Source organism: Zonotrichia leucophrys, chromosome Z, assembly GCF_028769735.1.
Source record: "Zonotrichia leucophrys gambelii isolate GWCS_2022_RI chromosome Z, RI_Zleu_2.0, whole genome shotgun sequence".
In the NCBI taxonomy this organism is placed as follows: domain Eukaryota; kingdom Metazoa; phylum Chordata; class Aves; order Passeriformes; family Passerellidae; genus Zonotrichia; species Zonotrichia leucophrys.
Window position 1 is genome coordinate 55,926,187 of NC_088200.1, and position 16,251 is coordinate 55,942,437.

The 16,251-nt window shown below is 39.3% G+C and overlaps 1 protein-coding gene across 11 annotated transcripts in view; it reads left to right on the forward strand.

The window, feature by feature from the left end:
* The window catches only part of NRG1 (neuregulin 1), a 460,758-nt gene that overhangs the window by 426,399 nt on the left and 18,108 nt on the right, over positions 1 to 16,251 (forward strand). For 6 of the 11 annotated variants that reach the window (XM_064735370.1, XM_064735372.1, XM_064735373.1 and 3 more), the window contains 3 exons: positions 2,793 to 2,922; positions 9,650 to 9,708; positions 15,510 to 15,533. In XM_064735370.1, the coding sequence (XP_064591440.1) occupies positions 2,793 to 2,922; positions 9,650 to 9,708; positions 15,510 to 15,533 (213 nt within the window). Of the gene's footprint in view, positions 1 to 2,792; positions 2,927 to 9,649; positions 9,744 to 15,509; positions 15,534 to 16,251 lie in introns of those variants that run through there. The other 5 variants (XM_064735371.1, XM_064735367.1, XM_064735368.1 and 2 more) reach the window with 3 other exon arrangements.

Here is a 16,251-nt window from a genome sequence, read left to right on the forward strand (position 1 = left end):
ACAGTTTTGAACATGTGATGCCCAAACCATGGGTGAAGATACTCCTCACAAATATATATGAAGCCCTTGTGTCATGAAATTCCTCTGAGAGCTGCAGATTATTCCCATCTCTGATAATCAGTTCAGAGCAATTGCTGCTGTCCAAATCTGACTTATATCAGTTGGGAAATCACTGGTAACTTTGAAGCTCCATGGTGTTATGGTTTTGATTGAACTTCTGCGTAAAGAAAAAGCCAGTGAGATTGTGGAGCAATTACAGATAGCTACAAGTCCACTTGTTACTGTATCTACCTTCAATGTTCAATTTAAAACATTACATTAGCCAGCAGGGTGGAAAAATGGTGGGGTTTCTTTTTTTTTTTTTTTTTTTAATGTTGCAGACAATATTGCTAGTTTTCCCCTTTCAAATTAATGCACGGCTTTAATTTGAGCACTGAGCTCAGGGATATTCTCAGGTATTTAACTCACAGCTTGAAGTGTGTCCTTTATTAAGGGGTGGATAGTTTATCAGCAATCAGTTTAATTTGTGTGCATGTTGAGACTCACAAAGGCTTCAAAGTATGCATTAGCTATGCAGATGGAATTTGTTCACCCACATTGTTACATCCTAGGTCATGGTATGACACAGCCTGTCATGTTAGGCATCTCCTTTCTGATAATAATCCCGGCTTCTTTCAAACCAGCAGAGAAGGAATGTCTCTTCTACAAGGCAAATCTCCCCATTCTAAGGGAGGGGAGATCCTCAAGGATGGTGGTCAAGCCTCTGGCATCAGATATAGAGGACCCTTCACTGCTGAGCGGATGGCAGTCTGTAGGGCAGCCTTTTGTCAACATTGGGTGCAAAGTCTTGTTTGAACTGGTGCTAGCTGAAAGAGTGTCAGACTACTCTTAAAACATGACCCCTTTTCCTGCCCCTAGACCAGACATTAATTTATCCTGGTCTGAGAGGATATAAATCATGCTTTGAGGGGCCAGGAAAAAGGAATGTGTTATTAAGAGGAATCTGTACTCCATGTTTGCATTTCATTAACACTAAGAGGCCCCAGTCAAGACCAGGATCTGTGGAGATGTGACACAATGTGTGGATGCAAGTGAGAAGCAGAAGGGAGCTTCAGTTTTGGAGGTCAATGGAGGGTTTTTCCTGGCCTGTTAGAAGAGAGCACCCCATACAAGCAAGGCAGCATGGAAGAAAGAGAGAGAAGGCGAGATAGTGCATTCTCCCAAATGCTTAATATGCGTTTACTTGGAAGATAATATGAAATGAGTGTAAGTGAAATGTGACAGGGACTGTATAGTTTGAAACGCATAAGTGGTATTTGTTCATAGTTGATCTGCTAAAACCATGTTTCCTTCAGATTCAGTGTGCACAGGAAATGGTAGAATGTCGCACATCACCTATTATAAGCATACTCCTTGGGTGTCTTTGTGTTAGAAAAGGTTTCAAATATCAGACAACTTTTCTGTAGGTATTTGTAGCTTTCTAGTCAACTCCAGTGAAATCAGTCAATAGGTAGTAGCATTGTTTCACCTTAGGGTACAAACTGTCTGTCAGAAACAAAAATATTGAGATTTTTTTGATCATAGTAGCAAAATTCCTAACTTCCGTGTGTCTGAAAATAAACAAATATCATACAAGAATCTCCACCACTTTTTACAGTTTGCAGGTAGTCACTTCAGTTAGTTTTAGCCATTTAAAATGTATGGGCATATCGTCAAGAATTTAAGCTTTACCTGAAATCAATCTGGACAGACCATCACCACTAAAGAAGCTCATCCCTCTCCTTGAGGGGGATAAGTTGAGTTGCTTTCTGTGAGCTTATGAAGAGCATATTCTTGACAGAAATTGCATTGGCAAATCCTAAGACTGTGATTGCTTATCCTTCCCTGGCAGCCTCCCTAAAGGTTGCTAAATAAACAATGCTCCTGCCTTCTCTAGATATTCCCTAAATCCAGCTGGGAGTAAGCTACAAAACACTGTATTGTAAGGATCTGGGTGATCCTTTCATTTAATAGCAATTTAGACACCTAATGATTTTTAGCAGCATTGGTGTCCCAAAACCTCATGCTCATCTCAAGCAGATGAGCCCAACTGCAGGAGATGCTAGGCTGGACTCTGGATCAAAGATTCCTGTGGACATAATGGTAGCAATTGTATATGCACAGGAAGGAACAAAACCTCTCTTCCTCCTAGAGAGTCAATCCAGAAAAGTCACAGCTCTCATTTATGAGCAAGAAAACAGACAGTCAGAATTCAGCCATTCACCCTCTCCTTGGGGAGAAGGAAGTGGCTGGACTTGAATAAGCACAGGGCTTCAGGTTAAGCTTCACTGAAAAATACCTGCTTCTAGGCAATACCAGGAGGAAATATCATCCAGGACCTTATCATTGGACACTATATCAGCAGTCAGTAATGACTGTCACACCCCAAAATCACTCGAATGCAATTAATGCAATAAAAATTACTGCACATAAATTACACATTTTCAAGGAAACACCTATGAGCGTTGCAGAAATTTTAGGCCACTTCATGGACAGGGCTAGGAAAACCCTCACTTCCTTCCAGGCTGAGTATGGGGCTGTGTGTCTCTGAAGTATGTATTTAAACTCCACTCTCTCTGGCAATCAGCAAAATGCAGGGTCAAGTGATTAGTGCTTATGGTAGCAGCAGATAGAGAGCTCAAAGGGCTTGCCAGATCCTCCCTAGCGTTACTTCTTCCCTCATACAGAAGTACACTTACCAGTCAGAAAGAAAAACAGCCTCTGATCTGTGTTTTCATTCTTATCTTTTGCAGCCACTTCCACATCTACAACTGGGACAAGTCATCTCACAAAATGTGACATAAAGCAGAAAGCCTTCTGTGTGAATGGGGGAGAGTGTTACATGGTTAAAGACCTCCCAAACCCCCCAAGATACCTGTGCAGGTAAGAAATCCTATCTGTTTCTTTGTTAGAGCCATCAGATCTCACAAATGTTTTTTTTCTTTAGAGAAGCACCTGAAAAATGTCTTCTTCTGAGCTTGCATTTCTTCATTTTTTAACCATGTGGATGTGGAAAGAATGCCAAGAATAACCTCTGTGTTCTACAGAGGCATATGAAACAAAGTAGAGGCTAACTGGGAAATATTTCTACATGGTGATGGCACAGCATCTTCTATTGGTATTTATATGGCACAAAGTAACACAACTTGATCCTTAGAAAAAAGTGAAACAGACACTGTAACTAAGTATTCTACACTTAGGGAAAAAAAGGGAAGGGGGTGGAAAACTGCGCTGAATATTGCACTTTGTATAGAAGAAGCTGCTCTTTTAATTGTCTGATGTAGTAATTGAACAATTTCTGGTGAGACCAGATTCACAACTGTTGTTGCATTTAATTGCATAAAGTCAATGAATGTCATGATCATGGTGGAGGTTACTATTTTGTGTGCTGATCTTGATTCATGAAATCATATGAGTTTTGTTTAGTGGGGTGCTTGTGCACCTTTCTCAGGTCCTGGTTGTGCTGTGTTTGTCTGCTGCAATAGTCCCTTGCATCAGAGAACATCCTTGAAGAGCGGATAAACTGGAATTTATCTCCTGTCTGAGAGCATGTAATGTAGCTTTTACCCCTGAAGATGAACTAGTCATAGGGATTTCTTCACACTATTTTGAGAGGAAACTCAACCTTTAAACCTTGGTACCATGCTTGGTACCTAAGAGGGGTGAGTGAAAAGGGTGCACTTTTGTGAGGATATTACTGTTTTCAGACAAAGAGATAGTGGTTGGTGAAGACTGTCATCTGCTCAAACTGCATAATTTTTCAGTCTTCTTGGACTAAAAACTCAAAAACACTAATTTTGAAGATAGCTTTGGTAGGTGAGTTAGGTGAAGGTCTGTGATGTTTCCATAGGCCAGGAAGAAATTGACTGCTTGTCTTCATTGAGTTTTTTTGGGTTTTTGTCTTCAGATTTTTCTAAAGGAAAACGAACAAACAAAAGCCAACAAAACCCCACCAAACCTCACAATGTGCTGGCTTACCTGCAAGTTTCTATTTTTTTTCTCTTTTTTTCTTTTTTTTTTTTTTTTTTTTTTTTAATAGAAAGATGTTACCTGCACATCATGGGCTTTGTTTTGCTATGGATTTTCATGGATTGCTGTACTGCTGAAAGCAATGAATGCTCCATTGAATTTTAGGATCATTTTTACCTAAAGCAAATATGGAAAAGTTATATGTGCTGTGGGTTGGATTCTTTTTTGAGAAAGAGAAAGAAAGATTTGTGTTAAATTTGCATGGTTGTTGTAAGCCAGCAGTCAAGATGAGCAGTTTGCTATGACTCTCCAAAGCATGTACAGGAGCCTGTGTGTTTCAGCTTCATATCCAAACACTGTTCAGAAAACTCCAGTGAATGGCAGAGCTGAGCATTGAGCAGGCTTGCTAATCATGACTATTGTCTTGGTAGTTTCAGAGGTAGCCCATCTTCACTGCTGTGAAGACTTCTTCATTTTAATTCAGACATCTGTGTATGTTCTGTAATGATGTTATAGACTGGCTAATTTTTTGATAAAATATCTTGGGGACATTTGAAAAAGTGGGGGCTGTTTTTCCCTATTGTGGACAAGAAATAACCTTTAATTCTGGGGCTGTGTTTTAAGGAAAAGAGGATTCCCAGATTTGGCAGATGTGCCTCTGCCTGGGTGGTCCAAGACCTATTTGGAAAAAGCATCAGAGCTGTAAACTTAGACAGGGTGAATCTCATTTACAAGAAGGCAGTGGAGAAGAATTCTTACCCTGAGAACAGTCAGGGCCACCATTATTTTGCAGAGCCACTTGCTATGCCCTCTAATACTTGCCAGAACAAAAATTTTATGTTGTGTAGTACAACAATGCAATTCTGCTACATAAGAAGTAAAAGTGAGTACTTGAAAGTGGATGAAAATGAAGGGGAAAAATGCAGTTTTCTTCTTACTTCTTTAAAAATAAAGATGTCCCCTATTTATTCTAACATCCCAGTTATCTAAAATAGATATCTAACCACTACACATTGTCTTCATTGTTCTAAGAAAACAAATCTACTCCCAGAACATGCTTATGGAAACAGAATGCTTGAAATATGGTACTTGCTCTTCACATTTCTGCCTCAGTAGCAAGTTCACATTTTTCCATATGGTCCATCTGTTAAGAGCAAAAACAAAATTTCTAAAGCATGAGCCATATCATTCTAAATTGGTTTTATCCCTAACCAAAAAAACATGACTCAGATTCAAAACAACCATGGAATTTTCCAAGTAATCTCTGATTTTTTAAATCCCCTATTCTACTAAAAAAAAATCCTAAATTCATCTTCAGTTAAAATCTGGCTACATATTAAAAAAGAAAGTTTTATTATATACATAGTGATGATCTGGACAGGATCAGATCTTGCTCTTCTGGATACTGGTGTGAACTTCAAGAGAATTCCCTGCTTTCACAAGGTAACCATGTGAAATGCTCAAGAAATGTGTGAAGACGTAGTAAAGCAATGTACAGCTGCATCTGTGGTAGCATGTATTTTCCCCACACGTATTTTAATTAAGGTCCAAGACTGAGTAAAACACTCTCAAAATAGGACAGATGAAATAGGAAGCTTTGACTATTTAAATAAACTAGTGTATAAAATTTTCAGAAGCTTCGTAAAAACATGAGTCACATTTTGAAAATATCATAGACTTAAGAAGCCTGGATGTTACTGGCTTCCTGTGAGACTGGGATTCCTAAGTAATTTCTCTTCTGTTGGAAATGCTGGAATCCCCAGGTTCACTGAAGAAAAAAGATTTCAATAAATGCAAAATTCCTAGCATTTCCTTCTTTCTTGAAAAAAATCTATGTGAATATAAGATCTGTTACACTTTTGGAGTGTTCTGCTTCATACCATGAAGGTCTTGATAATCTGATCAATTGATTTCCAACTTGCAGACATCATCTTTTCTAGTGGTTTTGTTATTACTGAAGAAATGAAATGTACAACGGAATTTCATTGGGTGAAAAAAATGCTACTGTCTTAACAGAAGTGTGCTGCTGCTTTTCTTAACAGCAAAGGAGTGGATTATGTACTATTTAATGATATAGCCATTTTCTACATCTGTCTACATGTAAAGGCCTTTGTAGAATAGAAATGGGCAGAATTTTCTTCAAACCAGCAAGTTTGCAAGCAGAAATTCGAGAAGTATTCATTCAAGAGACAGGATAGAAATACTAGTTCTTATTTAGGCCATGAAATGGATTACTAAGTACTGTACTTCCCATGGTAAAAAAAATTCTCTCCCACAATGCATTTGTTTGTAGGCAGTAAATGAAATGGAAATATGAACCATTCAGCCATTTCCCTTGTGATGAAAAACAGTCTGATTGTATGTGTTCAGTGTTCTGAGAAGCGTCCACCAAACATGTGCAAATGCTGCTTTTTGCAACTAGTGTGTGTAGAAGGAAAAAGGCAATTATTCTGTTATATGTGGTTTGTTATTTTGGCTTTACCCTGTTAATACAAGAAATAAATGGTTCAAGTAGCCTTTTTTAAGGCAGAAACAAAATTACAAGGCTCTCAGAGCACAAACATATACATTTTTCTGTAAGTTGTGTGACCTCAACTTTTGCTACTGTCCTAAAGGAAAACGGTACGTGGATAATGATCTAGAAAAAAAAAAAAAACCACAACAAGAAATAATGTCTGAAAACTTTGAGTAGGAAAAGGTGTTTGGGAAAGGACACCATAGCAAACTGATTGTAAAAGTACGGTCTACAGGAAACAACCTTTCAAACTGGAAACTGTGGAAACTCTGCTGCAGTGCACATCTGAGCAATGAAATACCTTTAGCATTCACACATCCTCGTAAGTGGGCAGGCTCATCTCAGCTTTCCTCTCATCTGTCCCGCCCTGGGCTCATGCTCGAGGCAGATGCTGCAGCCCATTTGCTGACAATGGTTTCAAAGCAGTATAAACACACTGGAACTGTTTTTGGCACCTTCTCAACAGGGCTGGCCCTGCTTGGTCTGGAAGTGATTTCTGCATTGTCTATACCAGTGCTCAAGTTGTTTTCATCACCTCCACAGCTGCACCAACATCTGAAAACTAGTACAGACAAAGCAAGCAACCACCAGCAGCCAGTGGCAGGAGGAAAACATGAGGCTTTCAATCACATTCCTTGGGAATTTGTATAGCATTAAGCCTGATGACAAAGATGTAAAGGACCCTGTGAATTGAAAGCCAAGCATGAGCAAATGCCAACTTTCCAGGGGCAGCCATTTAACAAGTGCAGAATATTTTTATTGCTGATTCATTAACACAGATCAAAATTCTTTTTATCAAAAGCACTTTACCTTCTCTCAAATGTGCAAAGTCTTCTGTCATGCCTAGCAAAACATCTTCTGAAGACAGAGTTACCCTTGTTGCGTTTTTCTCAGCTGAATATGTCTGTGGAGACTGGGATCTCTCCACACTGGGTACTCGCCAAAAGAGGCGATTTTGGCTCTGAAGAACCCAAACTCTCTTCCTTAATAAACAAATATATCATTGCAGCAAATCAGGTTCAAAGAATCATCTTCAGATCCTCAAAATATACCTTTATTACACAAATATCATTCCTGCATGTTTTGTTTGAACAAGATGCTAGTGTTTATCCCTGACGCTGATCCTTTCCCAAAGAGATTTTCTGAAAGTCTCGCTTGTGCAAGGGCAGCATCCCTGTTTTTTAGGGCTAGAGGCAATTGTGGAAAAGCAGAATTTAAAATATTGGGACAGCTTTCAGCACACATGAAACTCAGATGGATAGAAGAAATGGAGGATTCTTCTGACCAACAAGTATTTGCAAATAGTAAGGCTTTTTAGCTCGTGGAAAGCAACTTATGAAGAAATTTGAAAAAGAGACCAGCACCTGTGACATCAGCAGGAGAAAAAGAGTGTGAGATTCTTGCATGATGGCAAAGCATCACGAAGACAGGCAACACAACTGAAATGTTTTCACAGGAGCAGATACCAGGTAATTTCAGGTTAATGCTGAGTAAGAGTGGAGAGAACATAGAAAAAGAGGAAAGATTGAAATCTGTAGATCCTTAGTATGGTGAACAGTCATTCACAGTTAAGTCTGAAGCATAGGAAACCTGTCTATGGTGATATTTTGGGAGCCTGAGCCCTGCCCCACCATGGAGAATGAAGGTGAAGGAAGAATTGGTAGGCAGCAGCAGAAAAGATGGGCAAATCATAGAAGAGAAATTCCTTCTCTATGATCAAGGAGAAAGCTGCCGTGAAGTTTTTTGCAGAAGAGCTTATGAACTGGAAGGACAGATAACTCCAGGGCTGCAAATCTTGGGAGCACTTCTGCCCTCTCATTTTACTTGTTGTCTGGACTGACTTATTTTACCTTCTTGTGAGCCATATTGAATATACTCCCTTTGGGTCTGACTTTGTCTTCTCACCTTTTGGATTTTTGCAGCTTTTTGGTGATCGCTGTACTAACTATTCCTCCTCAAAGCAAATTACCAGAAGACACAACATGCCACCACAGAAATAAGAAAATCATGGTATTTTCATATATTTTATGTGACTAATGAAAGCAGCAGTGTAAATTGTTGTTATGCACTGCATTGCAAGTTTTTAAAAAGAACTCGATCTGGGCCCTTCATGAGATGGAATAAGCAGTGAGCTGGTACACATTTTTGCTAGCCATGATTCTTCTATCTTTTTCAAAACAGACAAGGGAAAATACTTTTTTTTTTTCCTCTGATGGATTTTTGCTGTAAATTTTGCAAAGTTTTATCTTCTGGAAAAGTTGTACTTTCTTGCCTCTCTTCTGATCATTTGTCAGTAAGACCCAGCCAGGAGGTCACTTAATGCACTTGCACTCCATAGACCAGCAGATGTAAGTCTGTTAGTGCAGTGGTTTTAGTGTACTATTGCTTATCACGTTTTTGCCCTTTAGGTGCCAACCTGGATTCACTGGAGCAAGATGTACTGAAACTCTGCCCATGAAAATCCAAAACCAAGAAAGTATGTTAAAATAATCTGAACTTTGCTTTCTTCCCCAACTACAGCAACAAAATCAATAGTACTTGGTGTTTTCACAGTTCAGCTGGAACCGGCCTCTTTACTCACTAATTTGTGACCTGGTTTTCTGAAGTACAATCTGTACACCATGGCATTATTGACCTCCAAAATATTTCTCGTTTGTGTGATTTTTGATCTTTCCATTCATTCACAGATGCATTTGTTTTGCACACGCTGGCAGTTTTCCTATTTGGGAGACTGCTGCTAAGTGCAACCCTAAAAGACCAAACTCATGGAGATGACTATGTAGAGATCTTGTGTCTTGCTGCCTTGTGGAAAGAGCATCCTAAAACAAATCTCGGTCTCTGGAATGGTGAATTTCTGTCTCAGATCTTGAAACACATTTTGATCTGGATTGGTTTGGTTTTGGCTGGTTTTGCAGGGGGTATTTCTTTACATTTCCACCGAGCAAATGACTTGCTCTCAACATCCTGAGCTATTTTAACACACTAAACCGAGATTCAGTTTCTGAAAGTGAACTCACCAAGTCATATCAGTTGACACTGAAGGAGCTTCTTTCTTAGCATATATTCACCTCTTCTCTTTTCTCTGTTTTTTTCTCTACCATTTTTTTTGTTTGTTTTTCCTCTCAGGTGCCCAAATGAATTTACTGGTGATCGCTGCCAAAACTACGTAATGGCCAGCTTCTACAGTACGTCCACTACTTTTCTGTCTGTGCCACAGTAGAAGCATGCTCAGTTGGTGCTGCTTTCTTGTCGCTGCATCTTTCCTCCAATTTTTTTTTTTTTTAATCTGTAACTAGATTTGTTGCCTAAGGCCTAATATTGATTGTCTCTGCCTGTTGCATGAAAATTATAACAAAAAGCTATTGCAAATTATAACAGAAAGCAATCCTGAGATTGTTGGGCATTGAGGGTAGGGGGAAATGCAAGGCTCAGGAATGCTGTGAAATTAATTCTGACTTTGTGATATGGACTCCCTGCTGACATCAAGCAGAAAAAGTACAAAAATGAAATTTTAGAAGTCTCCCCTTTTATTTGCCACAAAAAGCTTAAGAGTCACAATACAGGCCAGCACTCCCTCAACCAAAGGATGGGTAGCTAGTCCTCTACTTATATATGACATTTGGAACTAGAGGTTAAAGGTAATGGAAGTGCTTACATTGTTCCTAGTGACCACTTGCCAAACAGGATCAAAATTTTCTTCTTCCTCCTTGTCCAAGCTTCAGTGGAGAGAGCACAGAAAGAAAAAGAAAAAAGAAAAAAGACATTACTTAAACAATGAGGTCTAACATGTTTTGGGTATTGTGAGTAACAGGTGCAAGAGATCAAAGATTAATCGGCCGAATGAAAGTGTCAGACACATGTATACACAGACTGCTGGAATCAGCACTGTAGTCACATCCCATAAGGTTTCCCATGGAGAAATGGGCTAATTATTATTGTTTGACAAGGATGTAGCAGAAGGTACACTATATATTTATTTTCTCTTATTGGCTATAGCAAAATCAAAGGTAACATACAAGAAAATTGCTTACATCTTACATTTAAATGCATGTGTACCACTTACATTTGATTGTTCCTGGCATCAGAATATACTGTGATCTAAAAGCAGTATTATAGAAACTGTTTTTTTGATGGATTACTTGCCAGCACAGAAAGACTATAGGCTAGCTTAGTTTAATTTCCATTGGTATACAGGACAAAAAGCTGTAAGTATGTGTGGACATTTTGGAGCCTGAAGAGGTGCACAGGTTTTCTCTTATACTGATGGATGAAAAACATCCATACATAATTCATACTTTCCATCATAGAAGCTACCCACATAAATCCCAAGAGTGCTGACTGGGGACCGGACCTTCCAGCATTCAAGTGTGCATTTTATCCCCTGCTTTAGAAGCTTTATTAGTGTGAGTTATATTTAAATGTCTCTGGTAATGATGGCTCTAAAAATTTTAATGCTGTTACGGTATTTGTTTATCAAATTTCAGTGGCCTTTTCTGTGGATTGTGGTGGAAAGTGCAGTTCAGATTTTCTGATCTTAGAATAATAATTTAAAAGGAGGTGGTATAAAAAATACAAGATCCATTGTTTGCTGCTGAATTTTATCTGAAAACTAAAGAAGAATTGTATGTTGATTATAAATTCATTTTCCAACCTAGGAGAAAAAAAAAGTTTAGGAAGGTTTTCCTTCCTTCCTTTCTTTTTCAGTTTCCTAACCCTGGTTGGGATGTTTAAAAACACCAGGTTGAGATTTTCTGAAATTGACGCCATGGAAAAGGCACAGATGCTCTTGCCTTGCTGCAAGAATTACACACAGTTATTAGTGCTTAAGTTGGTCAGCACTTCCTCTCCAGAGGCAAAGAGCACACCTATACCTACCTTAGGCCACTCTGAGAGCCCCAGCCAATGGCTATGAGAGTCTGGCACTTCTGCCTGCCGTGCATCTGCATTGCAACATCTGATTTCTTATAGTGCTTAAGATCTTGAAATGACACTTTTGGAAAGGGTCCACTGAGGGCACATTTATACTTAACCAAAAAAAAAAATCAATGAAGAAGCATTTATATTACTTTTTATTATCATACCCAAGGCAGAGCAGACCATGTTATTTAACAGAGGACTTAGACAGTTCTCTAAAGGCAAATGTTACATCTGGGACTTAAAGCCAAGCTCATGTTTTGAACCCAATTTTGTGGATGATTAACTTAGTTCTGTGGATGCAGCTTTTGCAAAGTACAGAGCAAACTGAGATGCTAAACAGTGTAAGTGGTAGTAGGAAACACAAGTGTATGTGTGAACCATACAGCTATCTAATTTCACTTGCTTTTAGAAGGGTCTTTCTTCATTTGGAAGGAAAGAGTCAGTGGGGTTCCAAGCCAAGTGTGCCTACCGATGAGGTGTTATGTAATTTGGCTGTTAAAGAAAATTTTTCTTCAGAAATGTCCCCTGGAGTTGGTATTTGAGAGCCCTGAAGCTACTGGGCTGAGGACCTTTTGCCAGATGAGAACAAGGCACCACTGGGCATTCTGGAAATGCCCTGTCCCAACAAAGTGCAAGGCTAGCTTGACTCATCTCACAAGCCTGGCTGGCAGACCTTGTAGTGAGTGTCCTTTCCTTGAGCATAGCAGTCACAGCTGCTACCAGATGTGCAGGCCTGGGCTTTTTCTGTGACTGCTTTGACTTTGACACTCATAATCCACCATTGGTCCATAAGACAGCAGAAGGCAGTCCACAAATTGTTGCAAAAATACATCAATTCCATGATTTTCCATATGAATATTCACACATTTTCCCCCTTGAAGTCAAGGAATCAAGGCAAATGGAGGAGAGCAAAAGTAATGACTTAACATTGAAAGTTTTGGGTAATTTTCATGTAGTTAGGCAAGAGAACTCTTACAGCAGCACTGCGCAGAATGGTCCCTGGGATAAGAAACAGTGATAAAACCATGAATTAATAGAAGGCTGATGGAACATCCCTAGAGTTTAATCACAGGTGAACCCTTTGTCCTCTCAAATGCCCCAGATGGACCAAGGGCCTCAGTCAAAGGGACTATGCACTTGCTTACTTCACTAGTTAACAATTATATATGAATTGTGAATTTAGAACTGGCCAGGGGCAGGCTGTGGCCCTTCTTGGGCGTCACCTGAACATGGTCCATGGCATCCTTCAGCGTGAGGCACCAGTTTAAACAATGTCCATTTCAGCTCTGCCATCCCTGATGAGCAAGAGGGACAGTACCAAGAGGGGTGGAAGGAATTTTCTTTTTAGATTATAATGGCCCTTGTCTCATATTGTCACAGTGAAGCTGGCTGAGGCATTAAAGGGGGAAAGAGAAAAGTTCTGATGTTCTAGAAGGATGATCAAAACTGCAGTTACTGTGTCATGGCCTGATTTTTCAGCCTTTTCATATAAAGTACAGGTCTTCAAAAGTCTGCCTTTAGCTATTCTACTACTTCAGTATTTCTCATTTTCTACATATTTCTCTATTACCCTCATGCAGAAGGAGTCACATCTGCATGAGGGTAATAGACAATCTCACCTGAAATTTTCATTTTTTAAAGCCTTTCAGCACCTTAAGTTGTACACTCTATGTGCTGAGACTAAGACTCCTAAATGAACGAGCAGGTTTGAAAAATTCCATTGTCCATCTTTTGCTCAGAATTTTAAAAGACAGGTTTTCACTATAAACTGCTCAGTTAATATTCACTAAATGCTAAAATTGCTATGATAGGATACTTCAATTATGAAAGGACAAATTTTCCACACTCCTGAGATTTGAACCAATGGTCACTTTTACAGGAGCCACAGGACTTCATTTCAATAGTACTCAGGTTGCAAAATTGGTTTTGAACTTAATGTATTAAGTTCAAAACCTATTTTACAACCTGAGTACTATTGAAATGTACCAGATTTTGGATCCAAGGGGAATCTAAATGTCACAAAAAGACTGTATCCCAGTCTCTTAAATAGAAATTGTTGACAGACAGGGGGTCTGCTCTTTGGTAGTTTAGGAGATTTGAGTTTGTTTTTAATTGAAATTGCATGAAGAAAAACTTATATTTTTAGCATTTTTCATTACCCACGGAAAGAAACATGACACTTTTGGTGGTTTAGAGTTGGAATCAGTCTTCCTGGACCTCTCTGGTGTTGCAGTTGATCCAGATGGGTCCTTTCTTTGCCAGGTGCTAGTTCTCTACAAACACCTGACGGGGTGCTCACCCATCCCTGGGCAGCACCACGTCCCTTGGCAACCCACCCACCTGAGTCCAGCAGCCCCCTCCACAGCAGCTGTGGCACACCACTCATAAACAGGGCATGCAGTGCTGAAGGATTCTGTTCTGCGTTTCCCAGCACCATCCTCTTATTCTGTAGGCCCTGCATCTCAGCAGACTACAATATATCCAACAAGTTGTATGTTTTAATTACTTTGGTGAAAAAGAAATTGCTTCCTAAGCATTTTTCCTACAAGTCTGTCATATCCCCCACCCAGTCACAACCAGAATGAAAACAGAGTTGTTAAAAATAATTAATTGTACTTATTCTTAGAGCACCCAGAGACAAATATTCAATAGAAGCCACATTGCATGTAAAAAGAGTGCAAAAATTTCAGGCTAAGTAGGAAAATATCAAAAATAATCACCTGTTTATAAAATGAGAAGTGTTGGGATGTTCTGCTTATCAGATCTAAGGAATGTAACTGGGAATACCATAGATAAGCCAGAGCTACATAACATCTAGGTTTGAATAAGCAATGCATGTTTCTTCAGCATGTTTTCTTATTAGGCCTTCCAGACAGAATATATTCTGATTTTAAATACCAACTCCCTATTGAATTATATGAAATAGAAACTGCATGATATGAATGACTCCCCTAAAATTAAATTACCTTCAAACTAGGTGTCTTAGCTATAAGCAAGCATAATTACAGCAATATATGTGCATGGGCATGTCATTCATTTTACTGAAGATTTAATCAAGCCTTCTCTACAACTAATGTATATCATTAGCAGAGGTCAGGTAGGCATGTGATACTGGCCCTTTAGGAAGAGACCTGGATGGATTCCAACGTACTTAACCCTTAAAATGTTACTGATGGACAACAAAGAATTGACATTCCCCATGTGTGCAAACTACATTAAAAAAATCCATTTGCTGTGAAAATTATCATTGTAAATTTCACAGCATACAAGAACAAAAAAAGGCAAGAGCTACCATGGCTGTGGTGTTGGCCCCATGGGGAGGGTCTCCTAAGGTACCTGCTGAGGGGAAACCTGTGTTCCTCTTGACCCACAGGTGCTGGGGCCTGTGTGTGCTGATTTAGGCAGTGATTTGTGTAAGGGATCAGGACCCCTGCACCCCAGGGTCCATACAGCTGGTCAACAAGTTGTTCTGCCAACACGGCACAGTCCAAAGAAAGGGAAAGGGGGTTGGCTCCTCATTTTCCAGGAGCTGGAGGCCTGCTGCAGTCCATTTGCAAAGCAGAAGACTCCCACTACTGAGTAATCAGTGCCAGTTCCTCTGGGTCACAGCCTTCAAGAGCAAGGGTACACATTGCGGGCACAGAAGCAGGGTCAGAAGGGAGAGCATTGCACAACCCATTTACAGGGGTATGCTGCCCTTCATAGAGCATCCCTTTTCTGTCATGTTCCCAAAACAATCAGCCATTGTACATGGCATGCTTAGCCCTGTTCATCTCAGTAAGATCTTTAAGGGTTAATGGTTCCTGTTGCGTTCCCTGGACTGTGGCTGCTCAGATGCTCCATATATACATATTTTTGTGTATAAGCCTTGCAGAAGGTCTGGTCACATAGCTAAGAAAGGTGCACTTGAGCACTGTCCACATAACCATGTGCCCTTTGTCCTGTTTCATGTGCAGACACAGAATAGCTGTAATTCTCATATGTAATTTATTTTTAAGTACAGTGTATTGCTCTTTTCTGAAACTTTTTCCTTTTTCTTTCTTTTTTTGACAACTTTCTGCATTGGCAGAGCATCTTGGGATTGAATTTATGGGTATGGAACAATCATTCCTTTTAGCCTGCAGATTCTAGACCCTGAGAGATAAACCCCTTTTAATTTTTTTTTCACCACTTCCCCTTTTCAATTCCTAACCAATTTCGTTATGCTTTAAAAGGGATCATACAGCTATAACAATAACCCTTGTCGAAGTGTTAGTGGAGATCAGTTCACTAAAATGGTCATCAAAATATTGATAGGATATTAATAGGCTTAAGGAGTTTCTAGGATTTACTGGAGTGATCATAACATTGTGTACGTTCCTTTTTCTGCTGTATAGTTTTGACCTCTGCTTTTGGTGAGTTTTTCTTGGGTTGCCAGGTTTTGGAAATACTGTAAGTGTTAAGCAAAATGTCTAACTAGCATATTAAGAGGTAGAAACTGTTTTGGCCACTTAAAATTATGCAAATTTGCAGTGTTGAGCTCTGATTTTCAAGTCAAGTTTCATGTCTAAACCCACATCTTGGTGGTTACACATCATGTGTAAACCAATTGCCTATACATATCTGTAAATTATATGCATATATACCTTCCTTTCCAGGTCTGTAAATTCAAAGTGGACTGAAAGTTATTTAGGAATTTAAGTAGAAGTTTACAGCTAGACTCCAGATCCTCAAGTCAGCAAATAAATTGAATATTTCTAAAACTAAGCTCAACAAGAACATTGGCAATGGGTGCTGTTTTCACACTTCAGCTTTAAATATAATAAAAATAG